At 43.4% G+C, this 20682-nt stretch overlaps 1 protein-coding gene across 1 annotated transcript in view; it reads right to left on the bottom strand.

The window, feature by feature from the left end:
* Nucleotides 1-4266: 4266 nt before the first annotated feature.
* The window catches only part of CCS (copper chaperone for superoxide dismutase), a 44133-nt gene continuing 27717 nt past the window's right edge, over nucleotides 4267-20682 (bottom strand). The window contains exons 6-8 of the mRNA XM_056527373.1: nucleotides 15650-15727; nucleotides 8708-8811; nucleotides 4267-5086 (exon numbers count right to left, since the gene is read on the bottom strand). Coding sequence (XP_056383348.1) covers nucleotides 4933-5086; nucleotides 8708-8811; nucleotides 15650-15727 — 336 coding nt within the window. The 3' untranslated portion in view covers nucleotides 4267-4932. The remainder of the gene's footprint in view (nucleotides 5087-8707; nucleotides 8812-15649; nucleotides 15728-20682) is intronic.

The raw sequence follows: 20682 nt of genomic DNA, 5'->3' as shown, positions 1-20682 counted from the left end.
ATAAACACACAAAAAAAAAAATACCTACATGTGACCCCATTTTGGTTACTACACCCCTCACGGAACGTAACAAGGAATATAGTAAACCTTAACACCCCACAGGTGTTTGACGAACTTTCATTAAAGTTGGATGGGAAAATGAAAAAAAAAATGCTAGTGTTACCCTAAATGTTTCATTTTCACTAGGGAAAATAGGAAAAAAGCCCCCCAAAATTTGTAACCCAATTTCTTCTAAGAACATACCCCATATTTGCATGTAATGTGCTCTGCGGGCGAACTACAATGCACAGAAGAGCAGGAGCACCATTGGTATTTTGGAGAGAAAATTTGTCCGGAATTGAAGGCCACGTGTGTTAACAAAGCCCCCATGGTGCCAGAACAATGGACCCCCCCCCCACATGTGACCTCATTTTGGAAACTACACCCCTCACGGAATGTTATAAGGGGTACAGTGAGCATTTACACCCCACAGGTGTCTGACAGATTTTTGGAACAGTGGTTCGTGAAAATGAAAAATGTAATCCAAAGATCTGACAAACGCCAGTGGGGTGTAAATGCTCACTGCACCCCTTATTAAATTCTGTGAGGGGTGAAGTTTCCAAAATGGGGTCACATGTGGGTGGGTCCACTGTTCTTGCACCACGGGGAATTGTAAACGCACATGCCCCTCGACTTCTATTCCAAACAAATTCTCTCTCCTAAAGCTCAATGGCGCTCATATTCTGAGCATTGTAGTGCGCCAGCAGAGCACTTGACGTCCACACATGGGGTATTTCCATACTCAGAAGAAATGGGGTTACACATTTTGGGGGGGCATTTTCTCATATTACCCATTGTAAAAATGTAAAATTTGAGGGGTGTAGTTTCCAAAATAGTATGCCATGTGTTTTTTGTTTTATTTGCTGTTCTGGCACAATAGGGGCTTCCTAAATGTGACATGCCCCCCAAAAACCATTTCAGCAAAATTCACTCTCCAAAATCCCATTGTCGCTCCTTCCCTTCTGATCCCTCTACTGTGCCCGCCGAACACTTCACATACACATTTGAAGTATTTCCTTACTCGAGAGAAATTGGGTTACAAATTTTAGGGGGCTTTTTTTCCTATTACCTCTTGTAAATTTCAAAAACTGGGTCTACAAGAGTGTAAAAAAATGGAGACTAATATGAAGGCCCTTCAAATTCACTTCAAAACTGAACTGGTCCCTAAAAATTCCGATTTTGAAATTTTTTAGAACTTTTTTAGAATTTTTTGAACTTTGAAGCCCTCTGATGTCTTCCAAAAGTAAAAACATGTCAACTTTATGATGCAAACATAAAGTAGACATATTGTATGTGTGAATCAATATATAATTTATTTGGAATGTCTATTTTCCTTACAAGCAGAGAGCTTCAAAGTTGGAAAAATGCAAAATTTTCTATTTTTTCATAAAATTTTGGACAAAAAAGTATTGACAAAAATTTACCACTAACATAAAGTAGAATATGTCACAAAAAAACAATCTCAGAATCAGAATGAAAAGTAAAAGCATCTCAGAGTTATTAATGCATAAAGTGACAGTGGTCAGATTTGCAAAAAACGCTCTGGTCCTTAAGGTGAAAATGGGCTTGGTCCTTAAGGGGTTAAGGACCAAGCCCATTTTGACCTTAAAAGGGGTATTCCAGGCCAAAATTTTTTTTTTATATATCAACTGGCTCCGGAAAGTTAAACAGATTTGTAAATTACTTAAGATAAAAAAAATCTTAATCCTTCCAATAGTTATTACCTTCTGAAGTTGAGTTGTTGTTTTCTGTCTAACTGCTCTCTGATGACTCACGTCCCGGGAGCTGTGCAGTTCCTATGGGGATATTCTCCCGTCATGCACAGCTCCCGGGACGTGACATCATCATTGAGCATTTAGACAGAAAACTTCAGAAGCTAATAACTATTGGAAGGATTAATATTTTTTTAATAGAAGTAATTTACAAATCTGTTTAACTTTCCGGAGCCAGTTGATATATATAAAAAAAGGTTTTGCCTGGAACACCCCTTTAAGGACCAGGCCAATTTTATTTTTGCCTTTTCGTTTTTTCCTCCTCGTTTTCTAAAAATCTTAATTCTTTTATATTTTCATCCACAGACCTGTATGAGGGTTTGTTTTTTTTGCGCAACCAGTTGTCCTGCATAATGACATCACTCATTTTATCATAAAATGTATGGCACAACCAAAAAATTACTATTTGTGTGGGGAAATTAAAAAGAAAACAGCAATTTTGCTAATTTTGGGAGGTTTCATTTTCATGCCGTACTATTTACGGTAAAAATGACATGTGTTCTTTATTTTGTGGGTCAATACAAGTAAAATGATACCCGTGATTACATACTTTTCTATTATTGTTGCGCTTATAAAAAAAAAATCGCAAACTTTTTAACCAAATTAGTAGGTTTAAAATCCTTCTATTTTGACCTATAACTTTTTAATTTTTCCGTATAAGCAGCGGTATGAGGGCTCATTTTTTGCACCATGATCTGTAATTTTTATTGATACCACATTTGTGTATATAAAACTTGTATACATTTTTTTTATAATTTTTTTTTAATAAAATGTGACAAAAAAGCAGCTATTTTCCACTTTTATCATTTTTTTACGTTCACGTCGTTCACCGTAGGGGATCAATAACATTATATTTACATTTATTTTTTTGTTTTATTTTTTTACACTTTGTGGAGGTAAAATGGGGAAAAAACATTTTTATTGGGGGGAGGGGATTTTTTTTTACTTTTATTTTTACACTTAAATAGTCCCCATAGGTGACTATTCATAGCAATCCTTTGATTGCTAATACTGTTCAGTGCTGTGCATAGGGAATAGCACTGATCAGCATTATCGGTCATCTTCTGCTCTGGTCTGCTCAATCTCAGACTAGAGCAGAAGACCCGTGGAAGGCGGCGGAGACAGGTGAGGGGACCTCCGTGTACCGTCCTGGCAGCGCTGCGGGCAATCCGATCATCCATATTTCTGACCGCACTGCCGCAGATGCTGCGATTTGTATTGATCACGGCATCTGAGGTGTTAATGGCAGTCGGCCATTACCGGCGGGTCCCTGGATGCAATCAGCAGCCGGGACCAGCCGCGCATGATCCGAGCATCGCTCCGATGCTCAAGGTCATGTTCAGGGCGTAAATATACATCCTGGTGCGCTAAGTAAACAGCACAGGTGGAAATAGTGTGCAAAGGGCCTAAGAATTAGCTGACACTTTCTGTTCTGTAGAAATCACTTCTCAGCAGTCTGTTCATTATCATCACAGGCAGGATTATTATGAAAAATCACACTGGTATACAGATAGCACAGATAATAGGCGATGGTTTCACCCTCTGCTGGCTGCTGTAAAGTTAATTTGTATCAGTAAGACCAGGTAGAGGTGATAGATCAAATCTAGGTCTATGCAGATAATACAGTACGGTTTATTAAAAAAAAAAAAAAAAAAAAAAAAAACAGCTCTGACCACAATAATATATGTTGAGAACTTACAAAAGCAGTAGATGATCCGGACGGACGATTAAGTAGTCTCTGAAGCAAGAATATTTTATTGGTATATAGAAGGTCGACGAGTCTCGACAGCATTGCCACTTTCTTTCTCATGTCCAGGGCCCCTAAAGGACTAGAGGAAGAAAGTGGCATTGCTTTTAAAATACGTCGTCTGGGTCATGGTGGATGTCGGCAGCCCCTGCACACTGTGATCATATATCGATCTATGCGAGCTTTATGGTGTTGTGCCCTAATCACATCACCATTACGTGAGCACCTCACTTGGCATCATTGTGGCCACAGGTTGTATCTCGAGTAACGGCATAAAGTGCACCTTGTTTCTTTTATCTTCCTACATGTCTAGAACGTAAACAGGTTTATGTAACTCGATTAAAGTCAATGGGAGTTATGCAAAAATCTACTTAAAATATTTTTTGCCTGTTTTTGACTTTCCAATCAACTCTGGCTGCCACAAGCAGGCCATAGGGGGCTGAGAGGGCCTTGATCTCAGGCATTCCTTAGATATTTATGGCATATATTGTGGATATGCTAAAAAAAAAAAAAAAAAAAAAAAAATGTCAAGATGAGAATACCCCTTTATTGAAAAAATAATTTTTAATCTATTAGGATTTAAAAACAGAAGCAGATTTGCCCTAACATTTACAAAAAAAAAAAGATGAAGAAATATATATAAATATAAACAGTTAAAATTTCCTAAAAATTTTCTTTCTAAACGATTAAAAAACCCAAAATGTTAAATTATAAATGTTTATTATACACATTTTCTGCACAGCATGTATTATAATCTCAAATATCAAAGACTTCTTATAAATTTAAATATCCAAATCATTAAAAAAAAACAAAAAAACACATTACATTATAAATCATTTTCTGGACAACATGTTTTATAATCTCAAATACCACAGACTCCTTAGCAATGACCGAATCAGTAGCAGATCAGTGTTATAGGCTATATAATGACAAATTGAACAGATTTTTGCGTCCATAGTCTGACCGCTGTCTAAGGACCTAAAGTGACAGCTGCCATTTCGGGTGCTGAGACATGCGGTCAGACTGGGGCACAGAAATAATGTATCACTGGAATGTGGACCCAGCTGATTCAATACTTTTTATGATACACATTTTAAGCAATGGATTTACCAGGAAATAAATAATGTTCAGTACAACTTTATATTCTAAAATTCCATTAGATTTATAGGTAATTCAATTGGTCCAATTTGCCTAGTAGACTTTTAAAGTGAGCTGAAGAGTGGCATTCTTCTGAGGCACAGATGTCACCAAAAGCTAGAGAAGCTGGTGGGAGTAGTTGTGTAATGTCTGCCATATCTTTTAAATCCTGGTTTGTAAAGAGTGCAGGCACTATATAGCTAGATAATTCCAGTAAGCAAGACAAGTCCACTATCCCTACAAGTGTGCATAGGTAGGGTGCCCTTTTTTTCGTTCTGGGCCAGCTATAGGAAAGTCTCTTTCTTCCCATATGGTTATGCCGTCACAAGAACAAATTTGTTTTGCGTTCTCAAAAAGGCCAGCAGAGCGGGCAATGATTCCACAAGCCAACCTATGAAAGAGGATTGTGCAAAGGATAAAAAGAAACAATTATAAACAAAACAAAGACAACACAGTGTTTATTCACAGTGCATTTTTAGTGTTCAGCGTATTGGCCGGGAAATATTTCTACTACATCCATCAAACATTTCCATATCCTCTATCCAAAGGATAGGGGTTAACATGTATGATCATGGGAGGGGGTCCGACCGCAGGGACCCACCGTGATCTCCGGGCCAGCACTCTGGAGTTACGGTCATGAAAGCCTGGGGCTTCCGTGATCGTGGCGTCACACTACGCCCCCTCCATTAATGTCTATGGGAGGGGTCATGATGGTTAGTACACAGCTGTCATGCCTGCTCCCATAGACATGAATGGAGGGGACGTGGCGGCAGTGATCGCCAGTCATCCGGCATGGAGCGAAGTTGGGGTGAAATAGTGGACCTTGTTAAAGGAGGTCAGTCTGAAAATGAAAGAGTGCATCTGTGAGCAGGTAGATGTGGTTGGCATACTCAAAAGATCTTCCCATGGGGTATCAGAGGCGATGCCCTGATAAAGTCTTTTGGCCTAGGTAAAGCATGTCTTGCTAATCCAGGTGGATAAGAAGGATGGGTCCAGAGCAGAACCCACAGCCACAAAAACAGCCTTGGAAAAGGCATCAAGCTTTCCGTCCACCAGGTAACTAAGAGAAACACCACCTGCTAAGGGAAGGATGGTACTCTTGGAAAGTCTGGATGTTGAGGATCAGCTGATCTGGGACATGTGCTGATTGAGGCGCTTCCACTCCCTAGCAAGCAGGTCCTTAAAGTCTGCATCCTGCAGAGGGCATCTGTGTGGTTAGCAACTGCCAGAGGGAGGGGAACCTCACAGACAGACCGGCTCCAGTGAGAAGGAGGAACAATAGGGGCGCAGCACTACAGGGGCCAGAAAGAGAGAGACAAAAACACCCCAATATCTTTAGGTGCACACTCCAACTGCGTATAGAGTTGGTAGGGAAATGGGAGACTGGTGTCAGGGAATGCAGATATAGTAAAACCTATTTCCTGGCACCCTAACAGGGGGTTTATCTAGTGTGGCAGCACACGCTGATGACCCTCCTGGTAACCGAAAAGGGAAAAGAAAATAAATAAAAACCAGTTAGCCTTGTGTGGATAGCAGGTCTACAGTATGCCTAGGTGGAGCCAACACTTTCATCTGTCTAGTGTCACCTCTAGCAGCAGGGGCCTATACACACGGTGCTGTATCCCCAATGCACAAGAAAAAGGTTCTTTTGGCATTCGGCATCTAGACATACCAAAAGAAAAAAAAAAGTACTGTATATTGGTGGTTTACAGTAGACATTTGCTCTTGTTTGTCATACAGTTACACATGTCGGAGGCATCAATTTTTTTTTAAATTTTTTTTTTTAAACACATCGGTGGTATTTCCTGATGTAGGGGCAAAACACAATGTGAATGGAGACTTAGCTCATTATATGCTAATTATTAAGTAAATACAAATTCCTGTCTCAACACAAACATCTTTACAAAATTTGCAAAAAAGTTACATTGCATAACAGGAATCAAATGCCTTGAAAAACAGGTGTAACCCCTATTTATCACCTGAAAGCAGACAACCTGGAGAATGCAAATCCTTCCCTGCAGTTTACATTCATTGACCACCTTTATGCAAATAACTGGCAAACAAAGGTGTGTAAAGTTTGCCCCAGTTGTTTGCACTTTTATGCAACTTTGCACGATACAAAATTAGGTAAGATTGTGCTACATTTAATGGATTCCCACACACTGCAGTAAAAATGTATATAACCCAGTAAATGTTTTTATACTGTATTGTTTTTGTCTAAGTAATTCCGGACTGTAAACCTAAACTCTGATGTATACAGATTAAAGTGAGGCCGAAGTGACAATCTTTTGGCTCCCATCGGGTAATAGGGGTATATTTATACATATACTATATACGCTGGAGCTTTTTTTTTTTTATTTTTTTTTTACAGCATATGGAAAACAAACAGTGCTAAAAGGAACCTAAAAATGTAATTAACAAATAAAATAATTTTAAAACGTTGAAACTTTTTTAAAATCTTCCTATTTCCCAGAAAAGAAATGTAAGTTAAAGGTACTTCAGTACTTTAAAACCTATCCGACCGCTGAAATTCCCCTGTCCCCCTGACCCTGAGCTCTGCAGGCAGTTCTTTCCACCTTGTGACTTCCTTTTTGCTCAGATGTGTACGGTCATCTAAGGCTGCATTCACATTACATTCAGCTGGGAAATTTCAAAACTGGGAGCTCCAGTGTCTTAGCCGGACCGGCGTCGAAACCCATTCACTTTAATGAGCCGACCAGAGTCATATAGTGATTCTGGTCTGCTCATTTTTGTCCCGTATCCAGTTTTGTGACCGGACTTAAAACTGTGGTATACCACGGTTTTAGGTCCAGTCGTAAAACCGGATACAGGGCAAAAATTTTCCGACCACTATGGGTTTTGGCGCCGGTCTGGCTGGGATACGGGAGCCGTCATCAAGCAAATGTAATGTGAATGCAGCCTTAGATACGTTATACAGACAGTCTTTCCAAATCATGTCCAACCATCTGAATTTACCACAGGTGACTTCATTCACAGAGTAGAAACATCTCAGAGATGATCAAGAGAAATTGGAGCCCCCAGAGCTAACATTCAAGTGTCAGAGAAAAGGGTGTGAATACTTATATCCATGTAAAATTCTAACAAATTTGGAAAGATTTATTAAATTCTTCTTATTCTCTGAGGCCAGTGATTGGCTGTAGCATCACATGTACGTAATGTTATTGTAAAAATCCCGGGAAACCCATTTAATTGCGTCTGTACTGTGAAAAAACTTCAGGCAGTATTTCTGTGCTATGGGTTCATAGTGCACATGGTCTATGACTTCACAGCAATTTTTTATCCCTCTCCTGTAATATCAGATGTCCATATACTTTTTTCTTTGGCGATATCTCTGTGTGCATAATTCCTATACAGTGACACACCTAGTAGTCTTCTAACAGACCAAGCATAATGCTCAAACACAAGGCCAGAGTTAAAGGTGTCTTCTCTTAAAGGGGTTATCCAGGAACAAACTTTTTTTATATATATCAACTGGCTCCGGAAAGTTAAACAGATTTGTAAATTACTTCTATTAAAAAATCTTAATCCTTCCAATAGTTATTAGCTTCTGAAGTTTTCTGTCTAACTGCTCAATGATGATGTCACGTCCCGGGAGCTGTGCATGATGGGAAAATATCCCTATAGGAACTGCACAGCTCCCGGGACGTGAGTCATCAGAAAATAGTTAGACAGAAAACAGCAACTCAGCTTCAGAAGCTAATAACTATTGGAAGGATTAAGATTTTTTAATAGAAGTAATTTACAAATCTGTTAACTTTCCGGAGCCAGTTGATATATAAAAAAAAAGTTTTTGCCTGGAATACCCCTTTAAGTAGCTTTGCATCCCCTCCTAGTACCCAAATATTGCACAGAGAGGCTTTCCCTGCTGCTGCCTACATTCCCCACACTGATCATAAGAAACAGAAACATTAGACATAAAAAGTAAAAAAAAAAATAAAGAGTAAAATACGCATTGGAAAACACCTACACAGTATAGTGTGAAACCTCTTACCCTTTGCCTGAGTTGCCTGTAACTTTAGATAAATGGTGAGATCCACGTCCAAGGTCATCTTCTCCTTCGTCCACAACTAAAGAACGACCTATGATGTTCCATACCTTTAAAAGAATGACATAACATGAGTTAAATGGAGAAGAGTGGTCCAAAAAAGAAGCTGCTCCAGCAGTTTCCAGGGTAGAAAATGCGGATGATATCCGTGGCGCCTTGAGGGTATTTTGCAATAAAACAAGTGTCCTATGTTTTGGGCTACTTGTTTATTCAATATAATGACATGACATAAAATAAAATAGGGGAGCAACGCGTTTCGCAGGGTGACCCCGGCTTCGTCAGGCTGATGAAGTGGGGGTCACCCTGCGAAACGCGTTGCTCCCCTATTTTACTTTATGTCATTATATTGAATAATCAAGTAGCCCAAAAATATAGGACACTTGTTTTATTGCAACATACCCTCAAGGCGCCACGGATATCATCCGCATTTTCTACCCTGGAAACTCCTGGAGCAGCTTCCTTTTGGGACCACTCTCCTCCATTGCCTAGACCGACACAGCTGATGATCGGGTTCGGATGTAAGGCAGCCAGGGGACCTTGGGTGAACTATTACACTCCATCCATGCACTAAACAGTGTTGTGCCTGCAGCACAACACGAAGAGGTGAGTGCGATACCATCCTCCACCTATACCCGCAGTTGTTATAATCATCACTGCCACCTTTTTTTGCAAATATATGTGTGTATGTATACAGTGGTCCCTCAACATACAATGGTAATCCGTTCCAAATGAACCATCGTTTGTTGAAACCATCGTATGTTGAGGGTTTCGTGCAATGAAAAGTATAGGACAGTGGTCTACAACCTGCGTACCTCCAGATGTTGCAAAACTACAACACCCAGCATGCCCGTACAGCCAACGGCTGTCCGGGCATGCTGGGAGTTGTAGTTTTGCAACATTTGGCGGTCCGCAGGTTGAAGACCACTGGTATTGGAGGTTATACTAATGTGTCCCCGCCGCTCCGGACCGTCACCGCTTCCCTGGATGTCGCCTTCCATCGCTGTCGCCGCGTCCCCGGGGTGTTCCCGACGCTCCAGCAAGGCCTCCGCTTCCCCGGCATCCTCGCTCTCACGTCGCCGCCATCACGTCGCTACGCATGCCGCTCCGCATGCCGCTCCTATTGGATGACAGGACGGCGTGATGATGACAATGGAGAGCGCTGACGATGCAGGGGATCCCGAAAAGGATGCTCCGGAGCCCCGAGGATCATCAGTGGAGCACACGGGGCCCCGTAAACGGCTATCCGGTGGCAGCTGAAGCAGTCAGCGCAGCCGGATAGCCGTTTATGCGATGGCCCCGACATACAAAAGCATCGTATGTTGATGCTGCCTTCAACATGTGATGGCCTCTGAGACGCCATCGTATGGTGAAATGATCGTATGTCGGGGCCATCGTAGGTCGGGGGGTCACTGTATCTGTTTAGGTGGATATATATACCTTCACACATATATATTTTTGGATAATTTGTTCTGACCACCATTTACGGCACTTAGCGCCATTGTGCTTTCTGTTCCCATTTTTCCATATAACATGAGTTAAAGAAATACAATTACTGATAGATAAAAACTTATGTTAAAAATATATATAGGGGGAGATTTTTCAAAACCAGTGTAGAGGAAGAGTGGTGCAGTTGCCCACAGCAACCAATCAGATTGCTTCTTTCATTTTTAAAAAGCCCTGATTGGTTGCTATGGGCAACTGGTCAACTTTTCCTCTGAACAAGTTTTGATAAATCTCCCCCATAATATTTATGAAATTGCTGTAACTGTAATAATGGCTACAATAATGACACCCACAAGGAAAGATGATGGTATCACAGGGGCATATTATCATATAGTAAGTAGAATAATTGCTGGGTAATTGTACAAAAACAAAGCATCAAAAATAAATCAATGGGGCAGAAAAAACACCCCTATATAAACAAACACATAACCTCTGTAGTAAATACTGATAATATAAGCCAACCAGGAAGGCACAAACCCTGGCGCATGTATCTTAAACCTTCTTGGGGTCAACTTATTTCTAGGGCTGTGGGACAAGGACCTATTATTGTACGATTGTACGAATGGTTCCCCTGAATGAAGGTGCTTCTCCCGATGGATTAATTGATATATTTTATTGCATCAGGCCAGATGAAGATACTAGTTCATGATCGAAACGCGTTGCAATAAAATATCTCAACTAATCCATCGAGAAAAGAGCCTTCATTCAGGGGAACCATTTTCATTGTATCGTACCGTGTCTCTACCAGACTGGCTGACGTCATTCCCGGGTGTTCCCCTTGGTGGCTAACCTGCACCATTCCTTCCAGACGCTACATAGTACGTGTTGTGCCCTCAGCGCAACACCTAAGGATAAGAACCCCAAGTTTTTTACAATTATCAGCGAACCGTAGTGGTCCTCACTAGGGGCGCACCGTTGTGCTTTTTTCTTTTGTCTATAAAAGGACCTATCATTGCCAGTTTAAGATGTCTCAATGTCCTATATGGACCATGGTACATTGATGACATCTAGGGTTATGACCAAGTTTGGAAACTGACACAGATTTTGGTTTTCACAAATTTTTCTGCTTCAGTTTCTATATAACTCTTTAACATATAAGAATATTTTAGATACCCATTTAAAATAGAAATCTTGATCAAAAGTTTAGTTCGGCGCTGCTTCGTGACACGATAGTCGCTTGAAAGGAGGTGCGTAAGGTGTCTGGCCTCCCGTTCCTCCTGTCCAAGCGGATGCTTGACCATCCAGAATTCCCTCAGGGTAAATCCTCCTCCTGGCTGCGGTTATGGATCACGTAAGGAATTACGTAAGTGGGGAGACTAATGCATAGTGAAGATCGCAGATGGCTTACACCAAGGGATGCAAAGTGATGAGGAGAGGGGGGGTGCAAAGTGATAAGGAGAGGGGGGCTACAAAGTGATGAGGAGAGGGGGGTTGCAAAGTGATGAGGGGAGGGGGCGGTTTGCAAAGTGATGAGGGGAGGGGGGCGGTTTGCAAAGTGATGAGGAGAGGGGGGGGTGCAAAGTGATAAGGAGAGGGGGGGTGCAAAGTGATAAGGAGAGGGGGAGGGGTTTGCAAAGTGATGAGGAGAGGGGGGGTGCAAAGTGATAAGGAGAGGGGGGTACAAAGTGATGAGGGGAGGGGGGGCGGTTTGCAAAGTGATGAGGGGAGGGGGGTCGCAAATTGATGAGGGGAGGGGTTTGCAAAGTGATGAGGGGAGGGGGGGTTTGCAAAGTGATTGATGAGGAGAGGGGGGTGTAAAGTGATGAGGAGAGGGGGGTGCAAAGTGATGAGGATAGGGGGGTCCAAAGTGATGAGGAGGGGGGGTACAAAGTGATGAGGAGAGGGGGGGTACAAAGTGATGAGGGGAGGGGGGGGTGCAAAGTGATGAAGTGAAGGGGGGTGCAAAGTGATGATGATGGGGGTGCAAAGTGATGATGATGGGGGTGAAAGTGATGATGGGGGTGCAAGTGATGATGATGGGTGCAAATGAAGGGGGTAGTGGTGCAAGTGATGAAGGGGTACAAGTGACGGGGGGGAGAGGGAGGTGCAGGTGACGGGGAGGGAGGTGCAGGTGACGGGGAGGGGGTGCAGGTGAAGGTGAGGGGAGGGGGATGCAGGTGACGGGGAAGGGTCGGGTGAAGGTGAGGGGAGGGGGATGCAGGTGACGAGGGAAGGGGGGTGCAGGTGACAGGGAGGGAAACGATGATTTGGATGTGAAGGAGCACTGGCTACTTCCCTACCTGGCTACCTACACAATTACCTGCCTGGCTACCTACCTTATTATTTTTCCTGGTTACATACCCACCTGGCTACCTACCTACATAGCTACCTACCTACATAAAAAAATAGAAGGTAGCAGCACACCGTTTGTGATCAATAGAGGTGGGTGCAATCATTAAGGATCCCAGGTCACAGGATTCCAGGCAGGTAATATATCAAAAGAATACTGCAGCACTCCAAGGCGTCGGTGAAAAACGTGAGTGGCGTTTATTCCATCATAGTCATAGTGGCAACGTCTCAGCTACGTGCAAGCAGCCTTTTTCAAGCTTGAAAAAGGTGTATCAGCTAGCTTTCAACTGTGTGAGCAGAACATCTGTGAGATTCAGACAAGATCCTGACAGCTTGCAGCTTCTTCAGATAAGGAGCATTTTCAGCACATTGACAAGCAGTAAAAAGTACTAAATTATTATTTGTTTGCAAAATTATTTCTCTATGGTCATTTTATGAACTTTTTTCTTGTGTATCTTCACCATATAGAGGTGGTTTTGGCTGTATTACAGTCATATAAAAAGCATGCACTTTGGGCACACAGATTTTCAAATGTAAAAATATATGTGCAGGCCTCCTGACAAGGGAGAGGAAGGGGGAGAAAAAGAGCAAATTCCCACTGCTCTAGAAGAAATGCCCCCAGGTTTAAAGGGGTACTCCAGCCCTGAGACATCTTATCCCCTATCCTTTGGATAGGGGATAAAATGTCTCACCGCAGGGGTCCCGCCGCTATCTTGTATTCGCCACCCACCTGTTTGAGCTGCACGCCGCTGTGCCAGCACACAAACAGCTGGGTTGTGACCACGGGGCCGGGGTATCGCGACGTCACGACTCCGCCTCCCGTGTGACGTCACCCCCTGCCCCGCATATGCAAGTCTATGGGAGGGGGCAAGACCACAGTGTTGGAGCAATCTAAAGGTATTTTACAGGTACAATCACGTTTATTATCATGTTTACAGGTCTTAGGGCATATATGGACACTGACGAGCATTTGGGTAAATTTTATGCCAAATGAGAGTAACGCTTTAAGGAACTTTCTGCAGTACATTTCCTCCGATTAGGCGCCTCAATTTAACACTTTCCCCCCCTAGATCAGCACCAAGTCCTCTACAAGCATATAGGGGGACATTTATCAAAACATGTGCAGAGGAAAAGTTGCCTAGTTGCCCATAACAACCAATCAGATCGCTTCTTTCATTTTGCAGAGGTCTTGTGAAAAATATAAGAAGTGATCTGATTGGTTGCTATGGGCAACTGGGCAACATTTCCTCTGCACAGGTTTTGATAACTCTCCCCCATAGACTCTATCGGGGACATTTATCATCATTGTTTTAGTAAGAGAGTTCTGTAGGCACTTTGGTTTTTGCATATGTGTGACATATTTATCATATCACAGGGGGTTGATAAATTTGGCTAACATAAGCAAAACCCAGTAAATTACTTTAGAATGCAATTTTTATATCACACATAAGCAAAAAACAATAAATAACTTCAGAACACCACTGGGAAACACCACCTCCTCTCCCCTGTGTTTATTAAAAGTTTTTACTACTTTTTTTCCCCCTTAAATGTACTAAACTATTTTTTGTGGATTTTTTTCTTCTCATTTCAGATCCATGTATGCAGAGGACCTCTTTGTCTTCAGTTGACTACGATGACCGTGTTTTTTTTTTTTTAATTAATAAAATGCTTAAAGAGGGCTTGCAGTAGGATTTTTTTGGGAATAATTATAATTTTTTTTATAAACACGTTTTTTGATTAAATTTACTTTACATTCTTAGTAGTGGCAGCACTACTTCTGTCGAGGGAGATGAGTGGTGGCCGGGGTGCGATAAGTGGTGGCAGGGTGAGATGTGCGGCGGCAGGGGCCCCGACTCCTTTATGCAGCTGTGATTTCATATTTCCCGGTGGGAAATATGAAATACCGCTCTCCAAAGCAAGTTTTGTAAGCCAGGTCCGGGCTGGCTTACATTTACGCTGCTTTGGAGGCTGTTGTGACTTTTTGTGTGACTTTCGCACTTTATAAACCCCTGACAAAGTGAAAACTGAAATTTGCTTTGGTAAGCAAAAAATTGCACAAAAAATTGCTCAGGCGCACTTCAGGATGGCCTATCAATATCTGCTCAGTGTGGAGTCCGACACCCAGCACCCCCATATACAGAGAACAGAACTGGAAGAAGATGGGTACATAAATTGTGTAGTGGCCATGCTGGGTTACTGTAGCCATTCACTTCAGGGTAAGATGAGCTGCACTAATCCAACATAAAACATAAAAAAATTGTATGCAGAAGTCTAATTCTTGCTCCATTCTCTCTGTACGTGTGCGCCACAGACCTGGAACTGCTGGATTGGCAATGGTGTCAGGTGTTGGACCCCTTCAGATCAAATATCTAAATATAAAGTAATTTGGAACTTTTACTTAGAAAACCCATTTAGGGTAGGGTCACATGTGCCATCAACGGGTAGCAAAATACACAGCCCATTTTGCTACCCATTGACTTTAATGGGAAGGAAAATATGCAGCAGCATATACAAAGCAAAATACAGCAGATGTGACCCTACCCTAAGGGTGTACTCATAGGATGCTGAAGATTTGAAGCTACCGATTTCAATGTAAATTTAATGAATAAATACAGCTTCAAATTTGCAGCATCAAATATGCGCAGGGTCTCAGGCAAAGCTGCTTTGGCTTTCCACTGTGGAAATGTTTTTTTGCTAACAAAGACAGCCTTTAGAGAACAGTGGTCTTGTTGTGCACAGAAACTCATTTTATGAGGGCAGTTTAGAAAATAGGGGTCCATTTACAAAGCAAAATTTTCAAGCAGAATCCGGTGGAAAAATTCAGCTCTGAAAATCCATCACAGCAGCCGCCCATTGTTTTCAATTGGATTGTGCTACCCCATGCACACAGCAAAATTTCCACAGTGGAAAAACATCTGCCACTGAAATTTTAATTCCGAACATATTAATCCCCTCTTGGAAATCCATTCGGAAATGCATTGCCAAGCTGTCCTACCGCCATTGACGCTTGCCGTGCGCAGAATGTCCATCTGGAATTTTCCCAGGCAGATATTCCGCCACGTGAATATCAGTTCACTGATAGCTTCAGTTTCTCACCTTTACCCGGTTATTTTCAAATCTAAATGTTGCTCGACCTTCATCACTAGCCGAGATGTTTCCCAGGTCACCAACATGCTATAAAAAAAAAGGGAAAAAGAATGTTGAAATATTCTAAGTGGAACCCACAGATATCCATGTTTTACTATTCCAGATTAACAAGCCGATTTAACCAACAACCAGAACAGGGAAAGCCACAGCAGATAGGTCATGTTGATAGAAATATAGAATGTGTCAGCAGAACCATTTGGCTTATCTAGTCTGCCAAATGTTATGAATACTGCGAATAGTCCCTGGCCATATCTTATATGAAGGATAGCCTTATACCTATCCCATGCATGCTTAAACTCCTTGGGGGGAATTTTTTATTGCACAATTCAATTTTTTGTGAGTTTTTTGTGTGCAATGTTTGATGGAACTCTAAATCACGGTGTACGTACGGTAGAGCTGATTAAGTGGTGGACATCGATTTATCAACTGCGTCTTTTCGCTTTACACGTACAAATTTTGCGCGAGTCCTGATTTTATTGCGCCATCAAGGAGGACATTTAAAATGTTATAAGAATAAGTCCAGCAATGTGTAATATGTATTTGGATTAGACTCCAATCTGTATAGACTGTAGATCTGAAAAACTGTGTAAAATTCAAACTTGCTGTTCTTGATGAGAGCAGGAGATTGCACCTGTGTAGTGTAACCATGGTGACCACACAGCTGAGAATACCACTGTATGTGCAGGGAGGGAGAAGGCGGTACAGCTGTTAGTTCTTTATATATGTGTATATGTATATGCAGCAGAGCTGAGTGTGTGATCATGTGTATGCAGCAGAGCTGATTGTGTATATGCAGCAGAGTTGGGTTTGTGATTTTCTATATGCAGCAGAGCTGAATGTGTGACTATGTATGCAGCAGAGCTGAGTGTGGGATTGTGTATATGCAGCAGAGCTGAGTGTGTGATTGTGTATATGCAGCAGAGCTGAGTGTGTGATTGTTATATGCAGCAGAGCTGAGTGTGTGATTATGTATATGCATCAGAGCTGAGTGTGTGACTATGTGTATGCAGCAGAGCTGTGTGTGTATAATTGTGTGTATGCAGCAGAGCTGAGTGTGATCATGTGTATGCAGAAGAGCTGAGTGTGTGCATGGTCATGCATACACATAATCACACATTCAGCTCTGCTCCATACACATGCCGCACACTAATTTCTGCTACATGTACATGATCACACACTCAGATCTGGTACATGTACACAGTGTTTACCAACCAGGGTGCCTCCAGCTACTGCATCTCCACCGTCTATTATTTTAGTCAACCAATCAAAAAAATAATAATAATAATTAAGATTACGTTGACATCTCCCTGAAGTTGTTTTCAATCCATGTGATTTAGAGGTTTTACAATCCTATCCTTTAGTAGGGTTTCCGTTAATTTCTTCACTATTGATGTTAGAATAAACATGTCAAGTTGCTCTTAACCCGGCTGTGGCCTGAATGCCAGAGTGAGCGGACGCGTCCCATAAGAGCTCCAGCTGCTCTTGCCTGTTTAACCCTGGTATACTTACCCTGCACGGCCGGTCTTCCTCAGGCTGGTGTCTACAGGGCGGTGGGAACCTCCCGTCCAGTCTCTGGTCCGGTCTGGGCGGATGTCGAAGGAGCGGGTAGAGTCCAGCTTCTGCGGCCTGTGGAGTCCTGATGCCGATCGAAGCAGTGCTGTGGAGATCCGGTGCGGCGGCTGGTCTGGTGGTGATGTCCTGCTTGTCCCGGACTGCTGCAGTGAGAGGGGTGGTGCGGTTCCTCCTGGGCTTGCGGATCCTGGGTCTTCGGCTATTCCCTTACGGGTGCCATCTTAGTCATTCGTGGGCGGAGCCTCTGGGGGGTTGCCGTGGTTGCTGCAGCTGGCGGCTGCTGAGGAGGTGACGTGCTGCCTATGCTGACAACTCCGGCTGGTAGCTGCTATTGCTGGGGACGGAGTGGCTGCGGTCCCTGTCTGCTTCAAATAGGGTTTTTGCCTGTGGACCCTCTCTCGTCATCATTCTCAGGTTGCCTGCTGCTGCACCGCTTATACCGAGCGGTGCTACACTGAAGTTCTCCTTTGCATGCTCGGAGAGCGTTGTTTTGACTGTCAGCTGCCTTGCCATCTGTGAGTGCCCTCAGAGAGACCTCTGTGATTGCTTGGACTTGTGTTGCCTTGCCGATTTGCTGAGGACTGCTATATATTCCTTTAGGGGAGACCGGTGTTCCTGGGATTATAACACTAGTGCCATTCTACCTGCTCTCAGTGTGCCCTGCTAGCCATGGGTGGCCCCCATAGTAGTCACAGAAATAAGAAATCCAAACTGAATGCTGAGGCCTCTCGGCCGACCTCTGATGAGGCTTCCTCTGATGATGGGTCTTCCCGTTCCTGTGGCCCTTCTCACCGGGATCCTGGTGCTCAGACCCTGCTTGCTACTAAAGTATCTGTGCAGGCGGCAAAAGCGCTGAGCCAATTCTCTAGACCACTGGACCGGCCTAGGGGTGACTCTCCTGATCCAACTCTGTCATTATTTGAGGGTTCTACGACTACTCCGCAGCGATTGTCTCCTGAAAGACCTGTCTATGATGCTGCTGCTCTGGACCATTGGTTCTCCGAACTTTTGACTGCCTTTACATCCTGTCAATCCATAATGGTGACTAAAGTAGATTAACGGTGGCAAGAATTTGTTATTCTGTGACATGAGACCCAGAAGATACGTGAGCGCACTGAGGAGGTGGAGCATAGGGTCTCTGCAGTGGAGGATACTCTCCATCCTTTGCCGGACAGAGTTGATTCACTACAGTGCCAGATGACAGGAGTTCTGAGCCGCATGGATGATATGGAGAACAGCCTGTGGTGCAACAACATGGCTGAAGGAGATTCTTCCGGTGGACACCTTCTCTCCTTATTTCTCAGTTGAACGGGCTCAGAGTCCCAGCTAAACCCCCTCCTCCTGGGGGTCCCCTAGATCCCTTTCTGGCCAAACTCCTGCACTTCAAGGACAGAGATGCTATTCTACGTGCAGTGTGAATTATGGGAGAGGTCATTTGTGAGGGGAGCAGAGTATCCTATCCTGACTTTTCTGTGGAGTTACGCAAGCAGCAGGTGCAGTTTACCGAGGTCCGGTGCAAGTTGCGTGCCAAGTGCTACCGCTACTCAGCGCTTTATCCTGCTCGCCTGAGAGTGGTGGATGGAACATTCACTCAGTTTTTAACCTCCCCGACTGAGGCTCTTCATTGGGTGGATGCAGCCCCTCCTGTCAGACCTCCAGACTGAACTGTCATGGACTGTCCTGTTCTTGGCTGTTCTCCCCTATTGTTCTTTAGGTAGTGGTGAGAAAGTTAGCATTCCTTAGGGTCTCCATAGGTTTCAGTTCCCTAGGGTATCCCTGGGCAGTTTTCTTAGTTACCGACCATTTTAGTATGGGGTGGGGTAGCGGGAAGGTTCTAGTAAGAGTAGCTTTTTCAGGTTACTTGGCGTTCCTTTGACGCCCAGTAGTAGTTGTATTTGGGATATAGATCTGCACAATGTTAGGGCGTAGATGTTTTACTATGTCCCGCTTAATGTTAGACAGGGAATACATGGGATTGTTCTGTTTATGCTTTGTTGCATTTGTTTATGTGTTTTGTGTTTGTGCCCTGTCTGTCTTTATGTTGAATGTGTGTGGTGTGTGTGGTCCCTTGGCTCTTTCCTTCCTCGTCCCGGTCCGCCTTTGCTTCTTCCTGTTGTTGCATATGGTTGTATGTCGTGATGGGGACTCTAAAGGTTGTTAGCTGGAATGTGCTGGGGCTTAACTCAAAGTTCAAGAGGGCCTTATGTCTAGACTTTGTGAAACACCAGTCTCCTCACATTATCTGCTTGCATTTTATTATTATTACGGACCAGAAGGTACTTGCCCTGAAGAGGGCATGGATAGCGAAGGGCTATCATGCCTCCTTTTCTAGTTATGCCAGAGGTGTCTCTGTTTTAATTACTAAGTCCTTACCTTTCCCAAGTAGCATGTGACCACTTTGGGAGGGTTGTGATACTACTCTGCTCTATGGGCTCTTTCTCATTTGTTCTTGTCTCCATTTATGTGCCTCCTCCTTTACAGGTCTCTGTGTTGGAGTCGATTACTAACAAACTATTTTCTTTTCCTTCCGAACCTGTCCTATTTGTAGGAGATTTCAACATTGTTCTTGATCCTCTACTCGATTGCACCACTGCTGCTGACCCAGGCACCACCTCTCTTAATACCTGGTGCAAGGCGTTGAGCTTGACCGACCTCTTGAGGTGGAAGTACCCGAATGCATCTGCCTTTTCTTTCTACTCTGCAGCCCATAGGTCCTTGTCTCGCATAGATTTTGCTCTGGCATCCGAGGATTTCCTTCAGGCAGTAAGAATAGTTTCCTACACCACTAGGGGGATCTCAGATTACTTGCTATATTGGTAGTTCTCAATCTAGGCCCTAGTCCCCCTTCCCGTATTTGGCGCATGCACCCTGGCTGGCTGCAGGCTGAGGCGGTATAGGGGCTGCCCATACTGAGTACTTGGAGCATAATGCTACTTATCCTGATCCATTAGTTTAATGGGAAGCATACAAGGCCACGATCAGGGGTGCTTTTATAGCGGGTGTAGCGAGTCAAAGGAAAATCAGGTCAGCCATGGAGAACAGGTTGTTGCAGGAAGTCAGTGCTTTAGAGGCGGCATATATTAGGGATCCTTCTCCTGATCATGAGAGGGCGTGGGCCAAGGCTCAGAGGTCTACTCTGGTTGTCAAGAAGGATAGGTTTCAATTGTATTAGCTGGATAAGCAAGCGGCCCTTTATGCGTTTGGGGATAAGAATGGGAAGCTGTTGGCCTACTTGGCGAGGGCTAGTCGCCCTGCTGTCTCTATCCCTTGTATTAGGGGCAGGTGTGGTGACCCTCTGTCTTCAGGGATTTTTACTCCTCCCTGTATTCTGCTCCTTCTAGGCCCTGTCAGAGGGAAATTCTCTGATTTCTACAAGAGCTGTTCCTTTCCTAGCTTAGTCGGGCTCATGC

The sequence above is a fragment of the Hyla sarda genome, chromosome 6 (genome assembly GCF_029499605.1).
Source record: "Hyla sarda isolate aHylSar1 chromosome 6, aHylSar1.hap1, whole genome shotgun sequence".
Classification (NCBI taxonomy): domain Eukaryota; kingdom Metazoa; phylum Chordata; class Amphibia; order Anura; family Hylidae; genus Hyla; species Hyla sarda.
Note: the sequence above shows the minus strand (reverse complement) of the source record. Positions and strands in the feature narration are given on the sequence as shown.